Source organism: Scatophagus argus, chromosome 23 (assembly GCF_020382885.2).
Source record: "Scatophagus argus isolate fScaArg1 chromosome 23, fScaArg1.pri, whole genome shotgun sequence".
Lineage (NCBI taxonomy): Eukaryota > Metazoa > Chordata > Actinopteri > Scatophagidae > Scatophagus > Scatophagus argus.
In genome coordinates this window covers 383,854-397,905 of record NC_058515.1, presented here as the reverse complement: position 1 = coordinate 397,905, position 14,052 = coordinate 383,854, and the positions used below count along the sequence as shown (strand labels likewise).

The following is a 14,052-nucleotide window of genomic DNA, read 5'->3' as shown; positions in this document are numbered from 1 at the left end:
CCCACCGAGACTTATCACCAGCTATGTGGTTCCCCTCAAGGTCTGCCAGCCTTTTTAGCTCATTGCTTTTCAGTCTTGTTTCCAGCTGCAGTAACCAACCAACTGTTTTTAGAACTTCATCCATGTTGTCTAGTAAGTTTTCAAGATGGGAATTTCTACTCAGCTGTCAGTGAAAAAGTCACATAAGTTTTTGATGCCCTCCCCTTCCTCAACCCGCACACACACAGAAGTTCACTGACAGTGTAAATATGGAGAGTAGCTGAAGGGTTAGCCTTGGAAGATTTGGGCCTGGAAGTAGAGAATAATTTTATGATTAAACCTTCATTTTAGGATTTGTTGGTTGTTTGTTCGAACACTATTCAAAGCTCAATGAGAGAGACAGAGACAGATGGCAGCAGCTGTCCAATGAGCTACAGAGTGAATAGAGAGATTGAGTGGTCTTATTGTGAACAGAGCAGTGCATGAGAGAAATAAAATATTATTTTTGCATCATTTCACTACAGTTATGTTCTAGAGCACGTGACCAAGTGCGGAGGTGCTGCGTTACCAGATTTTTGTGTGAATTCATCTGAAACTCATTTTTTATTCTGTCCGCTCTGTGGGGCTGGTTGTGTCTGTGTATAGTTCAGCCCTTTTCAAACAGACAGAGGCAGAAGGCAGAATGAGGGCTTATATGTTGTAACGTTATCATCAGAAACCTACATCAGGTCACATGGGGGAAAGGTTTTCAATGGAATTGAGAAAATACCATTTTAATGCTAAAACAGGCATATTTGGACCAGTTTTTGGACCAGAGAGTGCAGATGAAATTGCACTGATAGGTTTAGTGAGTGTGCAGGAGACTTTTGGAGTCATGTGAAGCAAGTGTTTGCAGATCTGGTCTATTATTCTAATCCTTGTCTGTGTTGCTTGATGATAAGTTTAATTTTTATTTAAGTCTGTTTTAAAAAAAACACAAAAAAGGCTTTCGTGTAATAAAATTAAACCCAGCAAACACTCACACAGGTATTTTCTTTATCATTATTATTTTGCGTGAATAAAAGGTTTCATCCAGTAACAGGCAGCGAAATCTTTGCCTGGGTGGGCAGTGAAGGCCCAGGATGTGTATTTTGTCTTTTACTAGTGATAGAACTACAAAAGATGAGCTGTCTGTGGTGCTGAAGATTCACCTTGATGCCATTGTGACTTTTCATTTCTTCAGTTTCACATAGACTGTGTGCTTTAACAAAGCTGACACATACCAACTGGTGCTTTAAGTTCTTCTCCCAGACTTACCAAGCGTTTGGCTGAAATCTGGGGTCAGTTTGCATGTTGGTGGCTTTGTATGGGGAAATTCAATGTGGACTTTGAATACTTCTCTTTCACTGGTGTTAGAACAAGATCCTCCTCCTTCATTTAGTTCCATTTGTTGATGGGTTAAGACTTCCCCAGGACAATGAAGCATTCGAAAGGCCACTTGGATTCTGGGTTGTTGACGCAGGTAAAACTTCAAGCCATATCTCAATTGTGGGAAATGACTTTTTCCTTGTGAAAAGACTTTCTGTATTCTGTATTTTGTATTGTTTATTGGACAATCCCTCCAGGATTTCGCGGGCGTTTTGTGTGATTGTTCCGGCCCAAAATGCCTGATTTTGCGGCAGTATTTGAAAAAAAAATTGCAGTGCATGTTGCGATGTTTTAAGCACTTTTGTTGCAAATGCATTGCAGGAAACAGTGAAAATTGCAAAAAGTTGCAGTTTTGTTGTGATTAGTTAATTATAAATCAAAGGAAAATTGTTCCAGGCAGAACAAAACTGCATTCTGCTTTGTTCCAAGTAACCTTGCCAAACAGGCTCAGGATTACAAAAGCTCTTAGAAAAAATAAAGCAAAACAGTTTTTTTTTTTTGTTTGGTTGGTTTTTTTTATTATTATTATTACTTTCTGAAAGAATATTGAATGCGACCTATTCTTTTAAAGGCCGCGGTGGTCCCCGGGCCCAAGACTGGCCCCTGCCGACACAGACTAACCCCCTGAGAGCTTCAGCAGTCAGACGTGCACAGTGGCCTGTCCTCAGGGGGGTGTGTTGTTGCAGAGTTGTTGACACGCGGGTGTTTATGTGCCAGACAGTCTTCTTGTGAGGTGTCACACATTCCTCCTGTCTAACATAGCTGCAGTTTTCACATTTTACCACAGTGCCTATATTTGAGCTCGACATGTGTTTTTAAAAGCAGCCTGCGAGCCGTCTGTCTGGATAGGAATGTTTTCTGTTCGTCAGGCAGAAATGGGAAAAAAAACAAAATTCGCCTCAACTCCTCTTACATTAGAGCAGATTTGATAAGGTTTGTTGGTAAAGAAGTCAATCTAATGGGGCTTTTACGAGTACCCTGATACATGGACATTAGGTGCAAATGACATAGTGTTTTAGCTCCTCACCTCAGTCTGAGAAAATCTGCAGGAACACCACAATGTAAAAATACTTCATTACAAGTAAGAGCCCCGCAGTGAAAGTATTCACAGGAAATGAGTGACCCTGTGCAGAGTCAAAGCCAACTATCACTGCTGTGGAGCCTGTCCCAGCTGACAATGTAGAACGATTCATTTAATGCTGTCTGTCATAGTTTATCAGATTTAAAGTAGGCTTCTTTGGATACTGTTGGGTAGTTTATCGAAAATTCCAAAAAAAAAAAAAACTCCAATCTTGTAAAGATGTTTCTGAGTATAATCAAATCCTAAATATCTATCATTCTTAAAAGTTGGAAATGAATATTTAAAATTGTTTTTAATTTTTAACTAAAATGTTTTCCTGTATCTTGAATCAGGAAAGACAGGCAAGTTTGTTCCAAGTAAACTTTGTACAGAAAATATTTGAAACAGGTTGACTGGAGATGAAGACGGTTAGATAGATAGATAGATAGATAGATAGATAGATAGATAGATAGATAGATAGATAGATAGATAGATAGATAGATAGAATATTCTTCTTGCGCTGAAAGTTTTTTCACTTTGTTCAGACACAATAATAGAACTTTAAGTACTCAGATTAATGGCTTGAAAAGAAAGTTCTTCAGCTGGTCAATTGTTTTTTAAAAAAGATTAAAACAAAAATAGTACAAATACTTCAAAATTGTACCAGTGAATGCACTTATAACATTACCCATAATTAGGTATGGGAAGATGATTTTTTTCACCTCATTAGTTATGATTTATTACAGAGTCATAAGAAGTTGATGCTTTATTGAGGCACAGTGAGTGTTAATGGTGATATTCAATAAACTCATTTTGCAGGGGAGTCCTCTCAACGACCCCTATTGGTCCCTCAGCCACAGCTTGAGAACCGTGTGGCCTAGACTGTAGCTAGTAATGTCTCTAGTCCTTTTTAGATACTCGGCTTTGGGCTTCATCTCGCGGTGAACTGGAATGCTTGGAGCGTTTGCGTGTCAGCAGAGTGTGTGTCTGCCCAGGCACGGAGCTTTGCGCGCAGCACCATCTCTGCTAACGGACTGAGGAATCCTGGTGGCCTCCATCTCTGTCGTTTCTTTTCTGTTAGACACCTCATGTAAACTCAAACCTGCCAGTTCAGCTATGAAGACTGAGAAAAGTTGTGTGGAAACACCGGTGACTCTCCGGGAGGTCAAAGATCTGCTCGGAAAGCTGGCGCCCGGAGAAGAGGATGCCCCGGAGAAGCAAGACGAATGCAAGTACGTCGATTTGGAGTTAGTGGACGTGACTGAATGCGGGGCAAAAACGGAGAAAGACAATCGCTCTGGTGAAAGAAACCAAATGTCTGTCCGTATCAACAGCAGCAGCCCCGGTGCTGCCCCGGAACCAAAGGATGAGCACGAGATTAAGACTGAAATTGAAACTCAGAAAAAAGAAGACTTTGGAGCTGGAAAAGGTGTGGAAGACGTCAACGAGGGAACCTCTGATCCACTGTCGTCACCAAATTGTCCTTTGTTTACAGCAGACGACTGCCTCAAATCCAGAGACAAGAGCGAGCGCGCCATGACGCAGCCCGAGATGCCTGAAGAAAAAAACAAGAAAAAGACGCCAAGAGATGAGGAGTTATACTGTGATAATTATTGGAGCGGGAGAAGTGAGTCAGAAGATTATGAGGATGATGATGATGATGATGATGATATTACTTTGGTGATTTCTGACGACTGCGTCCCGTGTGTAACGGAGGATGAGTCTCATTACATTACCACGCACGAGATCCAGCTCTCGGAGCTTTCTGATCATGAGGGGGACTGCGACCTCGGGGTGGGCTCCTCTGCCAGCTGGGACATTGAGGAAAGCAACCAGGTGTACTCATTTGTCGATTATGCTTCTTTTGACGGTGAAGGAGCGGCGGGGGAGAGGGGGGACGGCCGCCAGCCCCGCTCTCAGGGCGAAACAGCAGCATTCAGCACTCTGCATGAAAGTGATCTGTGCGACGCGGCCAAGTTCACCAGCTCAGATGAGAGTGTGATTAAGCCGCCGCAGCAGCAGTGCAGTGGCAGCAGTGCGGGACAGATCCACCTGTCAATCAGAACCACTTCTCGAGCTATAAATGACCCTAGCAGCATCAAAGAACAGGAAAATATTCTTTATCATGCCACGCGCTCCGAGGACACGAACCGCTATGTGTTCAGGGGAACTGATGGGAAGACAGAGACCTTGTGTGACAGGGCAAAGTCCTTCATAGCCGCGCCAGGACGCTTACACTTTGGCCGTAAATTGAGGGGAAAAGAGGTCACCGGGTATTCTAGCGGTGCGTCCAGCGCTGTCAGCGAGCTGGACGATGCTGACAAGGAGGTGCGCAACCTGACAGCCAGAGCCTTCAAGAGCCTGGCTTATCCTTACTTTGATGCCATTAATTTCAGCACCTCCAGTGAGTCCTCTGCATCAGAGCATGGGATAGGGATAAACAGGTGGTCCACATTTGTCGACCTGAAATATGGCAACATGAATGTGTCGAAGGGACTGGACCAAAGTGTTGTTTCCCACCAGAACTCAAAGGCCTCACTTGAAATCGCCAAAAAAGTAGAAAACAGAGGTTATAAAGGCATTGCACTAGCAAACATCAAACCGCCCACCAGCAAGATCTTCACCCTGAATACCAATCCTCACGGCGCATCGTCATCTACAAAGAAAATAGAGGTGATGGGAAAATTTAGTCAAGGTCACAGTGGGGTCATTAGACTCACAGAGACTCTGAATTTTCGTTGCAATGTTAAATCGGGGATGTCTGGGGGAGAAAGACGCACGAACTTTGCACAAAACGCTGCAGGATCACGTTCCACAGATGAAGTTACCAACAGTTTGCTATGCAGTCAGAGGAGAGGGGCCAGGCAGCCGCCCTCTAAAACCATGGAAGACACACACAAGAAAGCCATATTCGCATCTAGCCTGATCAAAAATGTGATTTCTAAGAAGATGCAGTTTGAGCAGGAGCGCAAGATGGAAAGAGGGGAGATTAGTGAGCCACACCAGACGCCATCTCCATGCTTTGTGCACCAGGAGTGCGACAGCCACAGGGGGAAAGGGAGCAGGGAGCTACACAGACAGAGCTCTAAGATTTCCGAAAGCAGCTCTGACTACGCCATAATGTGTGTGAATGAATTAGGGGACATAGTGGACAGCGGCTCATGTGATACCAAGAGCGACTCTCTCAAGCAAGACGCAGTCGCTCCCGCACCAGAAACTAATTTAGAGCCGACAAATGAAGCTGGAATCGATACTAAAAAAGGCACACTGGAAGCGTCCAAAAGCACGCTGCTTCGCAGCGAAAATAGCGCGTTCAGATGCTGGAAGGACGGGGAGCTAGAGTTTCAAAAGGATCATAAAAACGATCAAACTCCAGAGGAGCAGTCGCCTTCAGCTAACGACAAAGAGAGCGAGAGGGATCAGCATTCGTCGTGCAGCGGCAAACTGACCAAAATGTCACATTTGTTTGTGCCAAGTATCCAACTGCTGCCCAGTGACGGAGAAGTCGGGCAGCAGCTGCAAAGCAGGAATTATTCTCCGTGTGGAGACGGGGGAGGGATAAAACTGCGCTCCGACAACACTTTCTACATCACAGACTCCAGAAGTGTGGCTACATCTAAGTCTCCTGAAATTAAAATTAACTTGAGGAGTGTCCGAAACAATAAGACGGAGCCTTTCAGCGTCTCCAAACCGCGCGCTCCCAATATAGGCTGTAACACATCCAGCCTAATGAGAACAGATGACTTCAAATGCCAGGCGCTGGCTGCAGCTTTGAAGGGTGAGTCTTCAGATAAAGTGCCGCATTTCACGGTTAGAGACATTCGAGATAATAAAGGGAAGCTGCAGACGCCCATACACCAAGTAAGAGACGTGCGTAAATTAGTTAAAAGTTCATATCACTTTGTTTCTTTGGATAACAACGAAAATAAGTCGAACTTTACCTCTGCTGACAGTCATTCAGAGCAAAAGAAGCAAATTCCATATCGAAGTCCTAATTCTGTGTCCCCTATAGTGATAAAATGCCAGTCTGTCAATACAAGTGGTAACGGAAAACCATCTGGAAATCTTACTGAGTTACCTCATCGGGATCCGTTTGACATAGACAGATCATCTCCAGAGGGCGCTAAAAGTACTCCACTGCAAAGGGCAGTAGGGGGAGCACCCATAGGTAACTCAAATAGCTCTTCAGAGGGAGACATTGGATCGAGAACTGAAAACAAAATAGCTCCAAAGAGGCAGGAAAAAATATCAGATATTGCAGATAAGAAACCTGAATCAAAGATGTCAAACCAGGTGGCTTTGGAAAAACTCCAGGCTGCAGTGAAAACCATGGAGCAGCTCTATGTGTTTGAAAGAAATGAATGGAAAAGGAAGATTGATCCTCAGCCCCTGACAGACAGCCATGTGCTTTCGCTTATAGCCAGCGAGGAGCATGGAGGACCCATTGATGAAGGAACAAGAGGGTTGAACATTGACAAGACACTGTCAGCAGTAGCAGCATCCCCTGGCCCTGACAGCTTCCTGAGGCGAGAGGACAAACTCCTTCAGACTGCTGTCAGCCATGACGAAAGGCCGGTTGCTAAGTTGATGCAAGTCACCAGGACCACAGGGAATAAAAACACGTTTAGCCTCAGCTCCAGCCTGAAGGCCTCCACAACCCCAAAGATGCCGCAGCCAAACCCTGTCACACAAGCACCTTTCAGTACCAAAAGCTTTGTTCCTAAGTCTCCAAAATTGCCTGTATCCTTAAAAGTCAGCCAAACAAAACTAAGTGGACCTGAGGGAGCTGAGTCAAAGGAGTTAGAGAGGTCCACACAAGATCTGTTCAGCTCCTCAGCTGACAACGAGAACTACTTGACCATTCCTGTCAAGTCTCATGCCACCAGCAACAAACAAGCTTCATCTTTGGATAAAACACCAGTGTACGCAATGACCACACAGACACACCCAACAACACCTTCAGGACACCTGTCATCTGGTTCCAGAGGACAGGAAGACCATAATCAGTCCCCTAAACGCTCCAGCATTGTGATGGAGACATGCTCACCAGAGATCCCTTCCGCCAACATTTATCACTCCTTGCCACTGGGCATGTCCACCAATCAGCCTCAGGTTTACTGTTTTTCCCCAGCAATCACACCTGCTCCCTCCCTGGATCCCTTCCAGGTCACCCAGAGGAAGATGCTCCTGGATCCGACCACTGGAAACTACTACCTGGTGGACACTCCTGTGCAGCCGGCCACCAAGCGTCTCTTTGACCCTGAAACAGGCCAGTATGTGGATGTGCCCATGTCGCAACCTCCTGCTACCCCTGTGCCAATGCCTATCTCACCTTTGGCCCTTAGTCCAGGTGTGTATGGACACACCTACATGATTTACCCAGGTTTTATGCCAACACCATCCGTGATTCCGGCTCGGACACTGGTGCAGTCAGAAGTGGAGAGTGTGGAAAAAGCCTCGTCTCAGCAGACTGAGGGCATGTACATGGAGAGTCCCTTCTACATGACCACTGGAAAGTCTCCCAGTGCGGCCTTTGGGGCTCAACAGCAGGCCACTGCCAACAGGTCACTGCAGGGCGTCTCCAGTGTCAAGCAGCCAGTAATCAGCATCACTTCCCAGCAGGGGCCGCGGATCATTGCCCCACCATCGTTTGATGGGACCACCATGAGCTTCATGGTGGAGCACAGATGAACAACAGCTTACCTGGGCAGGTGAGTAGTTCTAGCTTCTTAGCAGTTCACCTTGACTGTTCAGGCTGCAGTATAAGGTTTTGAGTGGATTAGAGTGATGATGAATTGTGTGACATTGTGTTCCACTGAATTTAGCTGCTAATTTAGGCTACCTTGATTTTAAGAGTGACTTTCAGGTATTCTTTTGTGTCCTACAAACCTAAATATGATGCACAAGGGAACTGTTCTCGGCACATGTTCTTGTCTTGTTTCCCTCTTTTTTATAAGCAAAATGGTGACTGTATCTATAGTACTAGAGTATAACAATTACAAGAGTACTACGGTTTATTTTTCCACTTCTTCCTCATCCATAATCGTTAGTACAACCACTTGAGATTACTTTTATTCTTGAGCTTTAAAACAGCAATTTACAAAATCATTTTCACCACCTTCTACTTCTATTAATCACTGGTGGAAAAAGTACTTGGATTCAGTGGTTCTTAGAGTGGTGTCAGAGTCATTTTGTCATTTGGATGGAATAGTTGAAATAAATTATTCTTTTTTAATTATCTTTAAAATTATTCTTTTTGCTGGGGACCCCCTGTAATCCTACTGGGGGGGCTACTTTCAAGGATTTAAGGAGCTTTATTGTCATTTCACACATGTAGAAACATGAGGTGGAACGAAATTAGTTTCCCTGGTACCGGTATAAGCCCAATAGCCTACAATATACGTAACTACTATAAATATAGAAACAACACTATATAAATATAAAATCAACCAGAGTAAATAAAATATAAACAGTGTCAGAGATGACAACAATATTTACAATGGTATTGTGCAAAGGACAGAGTAGTCCAAATGAAAAGAGTAGTGCAAAGTTCTGTAATAAAATATCGAATAGCTAATTTCTTATCTTTTAATTTGTGTAAGTAATGTGAAAAACTTTCATGTGAAAAACTTTGAGAAGCACGGCTTTAAATTTCTTCTTCGGCAGAACAGGGAAAGAAGTAAAAACTAAAACATGAAAACAGAAAGAGAAGCTGATATTGACCCCGGATGAAGACTGAAAATAAAACGAGTCTCAGTGGTGTACACACATGAAAGACATGGAGAAAACACTTTTTCTTTTGACACCCTCATGTCTGGCTGACCATAAACCCCTCCAGTGTGTCAAACTGTCCAGATCTCTCTGGTTAGCCAAACTGGTGTGACCTTAGGTTAAAAATGAACCCTGTGTTTGAAAGAGGTGTCCCTTTTCCTGCATCCTCAGAATTCTGCTCTTGTCCCATGTCCTCATTTACAAGATTAATTTGCATTTCTAATTTGAATACAGCACCAGTTCTAGATCAGTGTGAAAGCATGAAGATGAAAGTAAATACAAAGATATTGTGAAATAATCACAATCATAATAAAATAATAAAATTTAAGTTAATTTTAAGTTAAAGTTCATTACTATGAGTTGTTACATCCACAATAGAACAGTTTATTTCATTTTTATTTAGTTTTACCTGTTTAAAATGTTATTTCAATGACAACTGTTTACTGCCAAAACTGAGACCTTGAGTGTTCAAAATGAAATAAATGAACACAATATTTTGATACATATGAAAAGATGAGACCAAAATAAAGAATCGATTCATCCACTATTGGTTGTTATTGGTAGATAAAAACAAGAGACAATCATATAAAGGCCTCTGCCCTATTTTTCTTGACTGACACATAAAGACTATGACGGAAAGTAACATTATAAAATAAATTTGTTATTGACTTTCTTTACTTTGTAAAGAAACTGAGAACAAAATTAACAAAAACTACTACTACTAGTTTATTTTCTTCACTACGAAAGCTTTGGCAGTGTGGTAAAAGTGTGCCTTTTCAGATAGAAACAATACAAAATAAAAAGTTCTGGAATTAAGTAAGGCTTGCAGTAATCTGTGTTATTTAGAAAAGAAACAGGGTGAATTACTTCTCAGTGCTGATTTTAGAAGGTTACGATATTATTTCACAGTTTCATTGTAATATATGCTATTTAACTGCTGTATTCATATTATCATTTATTTTACACTGCTTTATTTATTTAATTTAAAGAGACAGTTCACCTCAAAATCAAAAGCATTTTCTTATCGCTGTAGTGCTGTTTATCCATCTAGACTGTTTTGGTTCGAGTTGTTGAGTTTTGAAGATAAAAGCTGTAGAGGTGACTGCCTTCTCTTCAATATAATGAAACCAGATGGCACTTTAATAGCAATGTCTCTATCCAATAATCATGACATAGTAAGTACATAATCGATTTGTGGTACACTCTCAATGCAACAATTGATCACCTACCCTGAAGGCAACTTAGTCACAATCCCTTTACAAACTTTGTCGTGTCATGTCTTAGATAAGTGCATTAAGCATTCAACCAGTCAGTCAGTATTAGAATTCAACAAGCAAGAAAAAGAAAGAGACACAATGTGACTGTAAAGTTTACAACGGAGCACCTCAGCAGGCGGAAGCACTTGAAAGCTGGTTTGTGAATTCTGATATCAACAGGAATACCGAGGATTACATTGCTATAAGATTCTTCATGGGCTAGGTGTTTGAATGTGTGTGTGTGTGTGTGTGTGGTGTGGTGGACATAGTGTGTGCAGGAGTAAAAGGTCAGGCGATGGCAGGTGTTTGTTATGTGTATACACTGACTGCTTCAGCTGCTGCTGGACATCACAAGACTGCCATGCAGGACAGAGTCGCAGCAGGGTCACCCGGCTTATTATAGGACCAGTCATTTAGAGACAGAGAAAGCGAGAAGCCAGCTACACATGCCCTCTGATCAGTAATTACATAAACACAACATGCAACATAGCAGCAAATAGCCTTGGCCGCAATGTGGGTGAACATTTGGAGTTCCCCTTCTCGTCTGAGAATGAGATCTGCATACTAAAGGGCTCAGTTATGCTTATAAAGTAAACAGATTGTAGTCTGACAGTCTTGAAGTTGAAATGGGCTTCTGAGTGAAAGATACTTTAAATCCTGCATGCAAAACTGTGTGAGAAAAGTCAAAGTCAGGTTGAAAACACTGAGGACAGTCTTGATTTTGCAGTCATTTTTCTTCCTTAGAAAAGATTATGCGTTGGTGCAGAGGAAAACATCTTACATGCAAGAATACACATTTTGGACTCAAAAACTCAAAAAAAGATAAGAGAGAACATGTGGTTGGTTTTGAGATGGCAGAATGGTCGGTTATCTAATGTGACTCCCAGATTCTTGGCGGCTTTGTTCGGACTGACTGTGGTAGAGCCCAGCTGGAGGGTGATGTTGTGTCTAATTGTCTCTTTGGCTGGGATCACAAGGAGTTCTGTTTTTGACAAATTCAGCTGTAGGTGGTGTTCCATCATCCATGTTGAGAGGTCTGCGAGGCAGTTGGAGATGCGTGCTGAGATCGTAGTGTCTTCCGGCTGGAACGATAGATACATTTGGCTATCATCCGCATAGCAGTGGTAGGAGAAGCCATGTGACTGGATGACGCGACCCAGGGAGGTGGTGTAGATCGCAAACAGGAGAGGTTCCAGCACTGATCCTTGGGGCACGCCTGTGGAGAGGGTGTGGGTTGTTGACAATTTCCCCTGCCATGATACATTAAAGGTCCGTCCTATGAGATAGGATTTGAACCAGGCGTGTGCAGTGCCCGTGATTCCCATGTTGGAGAGTGTCCTGAGAAGTATGTTGTGGTTGACTGTGTCAAACGCTGCCGATAGGTCCAGTAGGATTAGTGCAGAGGACAGATTCTTGGTTCTTGCCGTTTTTAGAGCTTCAGTCACTGAGAGCAGAGCGGTTTCAGTGGAGTGCGCACTTCTGAACCCAGACTGCTTTGGATCCAGGAGATTGTTTTGCTTTAGGAATTCTGTGACTTCTTTTGCCACTGTCCTTTCCAGAATCTTTGAAAGGAAGGGGAGCAGTGAGACCGGTCGGTAGTTTTCTACCTGGGCAGGGTTGAGTGTGGGTTTCTTCAGTAGAGGTGTTATTCTCGCCTGTTTGAAGGCTGAGGGGACGGTGCCGGAGGCTAGAGATTTGTTCATGATGAATGTGATCGTTGGGACCACTATTGGGGAGATAGCTTGGAGTAGGTTAGTGGGCAGAGGGTCCAATTGGCAGGTAGTGGGGCGGCTTTCCTTGATTAGCTTGGATAGATCACTTTCTGAGAGTGGAATGAACTCTGCTAGTGTTGTCTTTGAGTCAGGTTGGGTGGTAGATAGTGATTGAATGGATATTGATTGAGTGGAAGAGTCGTGGAATTGCTTACTGATTGCTGCCACCTTGTCTGTGAAGAAGGATGCAAAATTGTCCGCGGTGAGGTTTGTGGCAGCTGGGGGTGGGGGAGGGTGGAGTAGTGATTTGAAGGCAGAGAATAGCTTCCCTGAGTCTGTGGCGTTGGTGATCTTGTCATTGTAGTAGGTCATTTTTGCAGTTCTTACAGAGGAGGAGAAGGAGGTGAGTAGAGTTTGGTAAGCTTCCAGGTCGTTGCGGTTCTTAGTCTTGTGCCACTTCCTTTCTGCTGCTCTAAGGGTGGTGCGTTGAGTGCGGATGGTGTCTGTTAGCCATGGACGAGGTTGAGTGCCTCGTGCAGGTTTAGAGGTTAAGGGGCACAGGGTGTCCAGGCAGAATCTTAGAGTGGAGCAGAGAGCCTCTGCAGCCATGTTGACATCCAGTGAGTCGAGAGTGCAGGGAGGAGGCAAGGCCGTAGCGACAGCTGAGGCAAGAGTGGTTATTGGTAGGTTGCGTAGGTTGCGTCTGAAGGTGACCATGGTGGGAGGGGTGGGCGGTAGTTCAGGGAGGGATATTGTGAAGCGGATGAAGTAGTGGTCAGAAACGTGTAATGGTGTGACGACCACATTCTCTGCTGCACAGTTTTTTGTGAGGATTAAGTCAAGTTGGTGACCATTCTTTTGAGTTGGAGGGGTAGATGCTAGTTGTAGGTCGAATGCGTGTATGAGGGTCATGAAGTCTGTGGCATGTGGTTTGTTGAGGTGGATGTTGAAGTCACCGAGGACAAGTAGGGGACAGTCTTGATCAGGAATGGCTGAGATCAAGGTATCGAACTCATCGACGAAGTCCCCTAGTGGGCCTGGGGGGAGGTAGATGATCAGAACAGTGACTTTAGCTGGGGCTGTCACTTTGATGGTGTGGTACTCGAACGAGTTGTAGGAGTGGTTCAGTAGCTGTGAGGTGAAGCTCCACTGCTTGTCCACTAGGATCCCAGTTCCTCCTCCTGGTGTGTGAGAAAGGGAGTGGGCCGATGACAGTGCTGCTGGTGTCGCCGTGTCTTCTGGTTTGAGCCAGGTTTCGGTGAGTGCCAACAGGTTGAGGGACAGGCTGTTAGCGTAGGCGGGGATGAAATCGGCCTTGTTTACGGCAGATTGGCAGTTCCATAATCCGACAGTGAAGGAGGACAGGTTGGGGTTGGCAGGATGTAGTGGGTGGAGGTTGGCCAGGTTTCTGTGTCGACTGTTGTGGGGAAAAGATCTACGTCGCTGGAGTAGCACAGGGATTCGTTGGAAGCACATAGTGTCCGCAGGTCAGTAATGAATATCATTTGAGTTGCTCCTATTGTACCCTAACTGGCGGTTTAAATGCAGTTTTAACTTACATGCAACAATATTATAATCTAATGTTTGAGACTAGCAGCACTCCACCCCCACTGATCACTGAGCAGGCAGCCGCTCCGGGGCTCCGCTTCCCAGGGAAACACAACCAAGAGAGGGGCGGCCAGCTGCTCTGCCCCGGTCATGAAAACACCCCGCGACCCCGCGAAGGAAGCGTATACCGTCAAATTCTAATAACCTATTCCACCTTTTCCAATTACCCAGCTGTTCTTAAACCGTAAAAGAGCAATGTAGGCTATGGGCCGAGTCGCCCTGTAAACCAATACACCAATTGCTGGAAGCGCATCAAATA

General features: G+C 44.2%; 1 protein-coding gene across 2 annotated transcripts in view; it reads left to right on the top strand.

Moving 5' to 3' along the window:
- Positions 1-2,942: 2,942 nt before the first annotated feature.
- The window catches only part of c23h4orf54 (chromosome 23 C4orf54 homolog), a 28,507-nt gene continuing 17,397 nt past the window's right edge, over positions 2,943-14,052 (top strand). For both annotated transcript variants that reach the window (XR_006842326.1, XM_046379816.1), the window contains exon 1: positions 2,943-8,157. Coding sequence is in view for 1 of the 2 variants with exons in the window: in XM_046379816.1 (XP_046235772.1) it covers positions 3,563-8,137 (4,575 nt within the window). In the remaining variant the exon portion in view is untranslated. The remainder of the gene's footprint in view (positions 8,158-14,052) is intronic.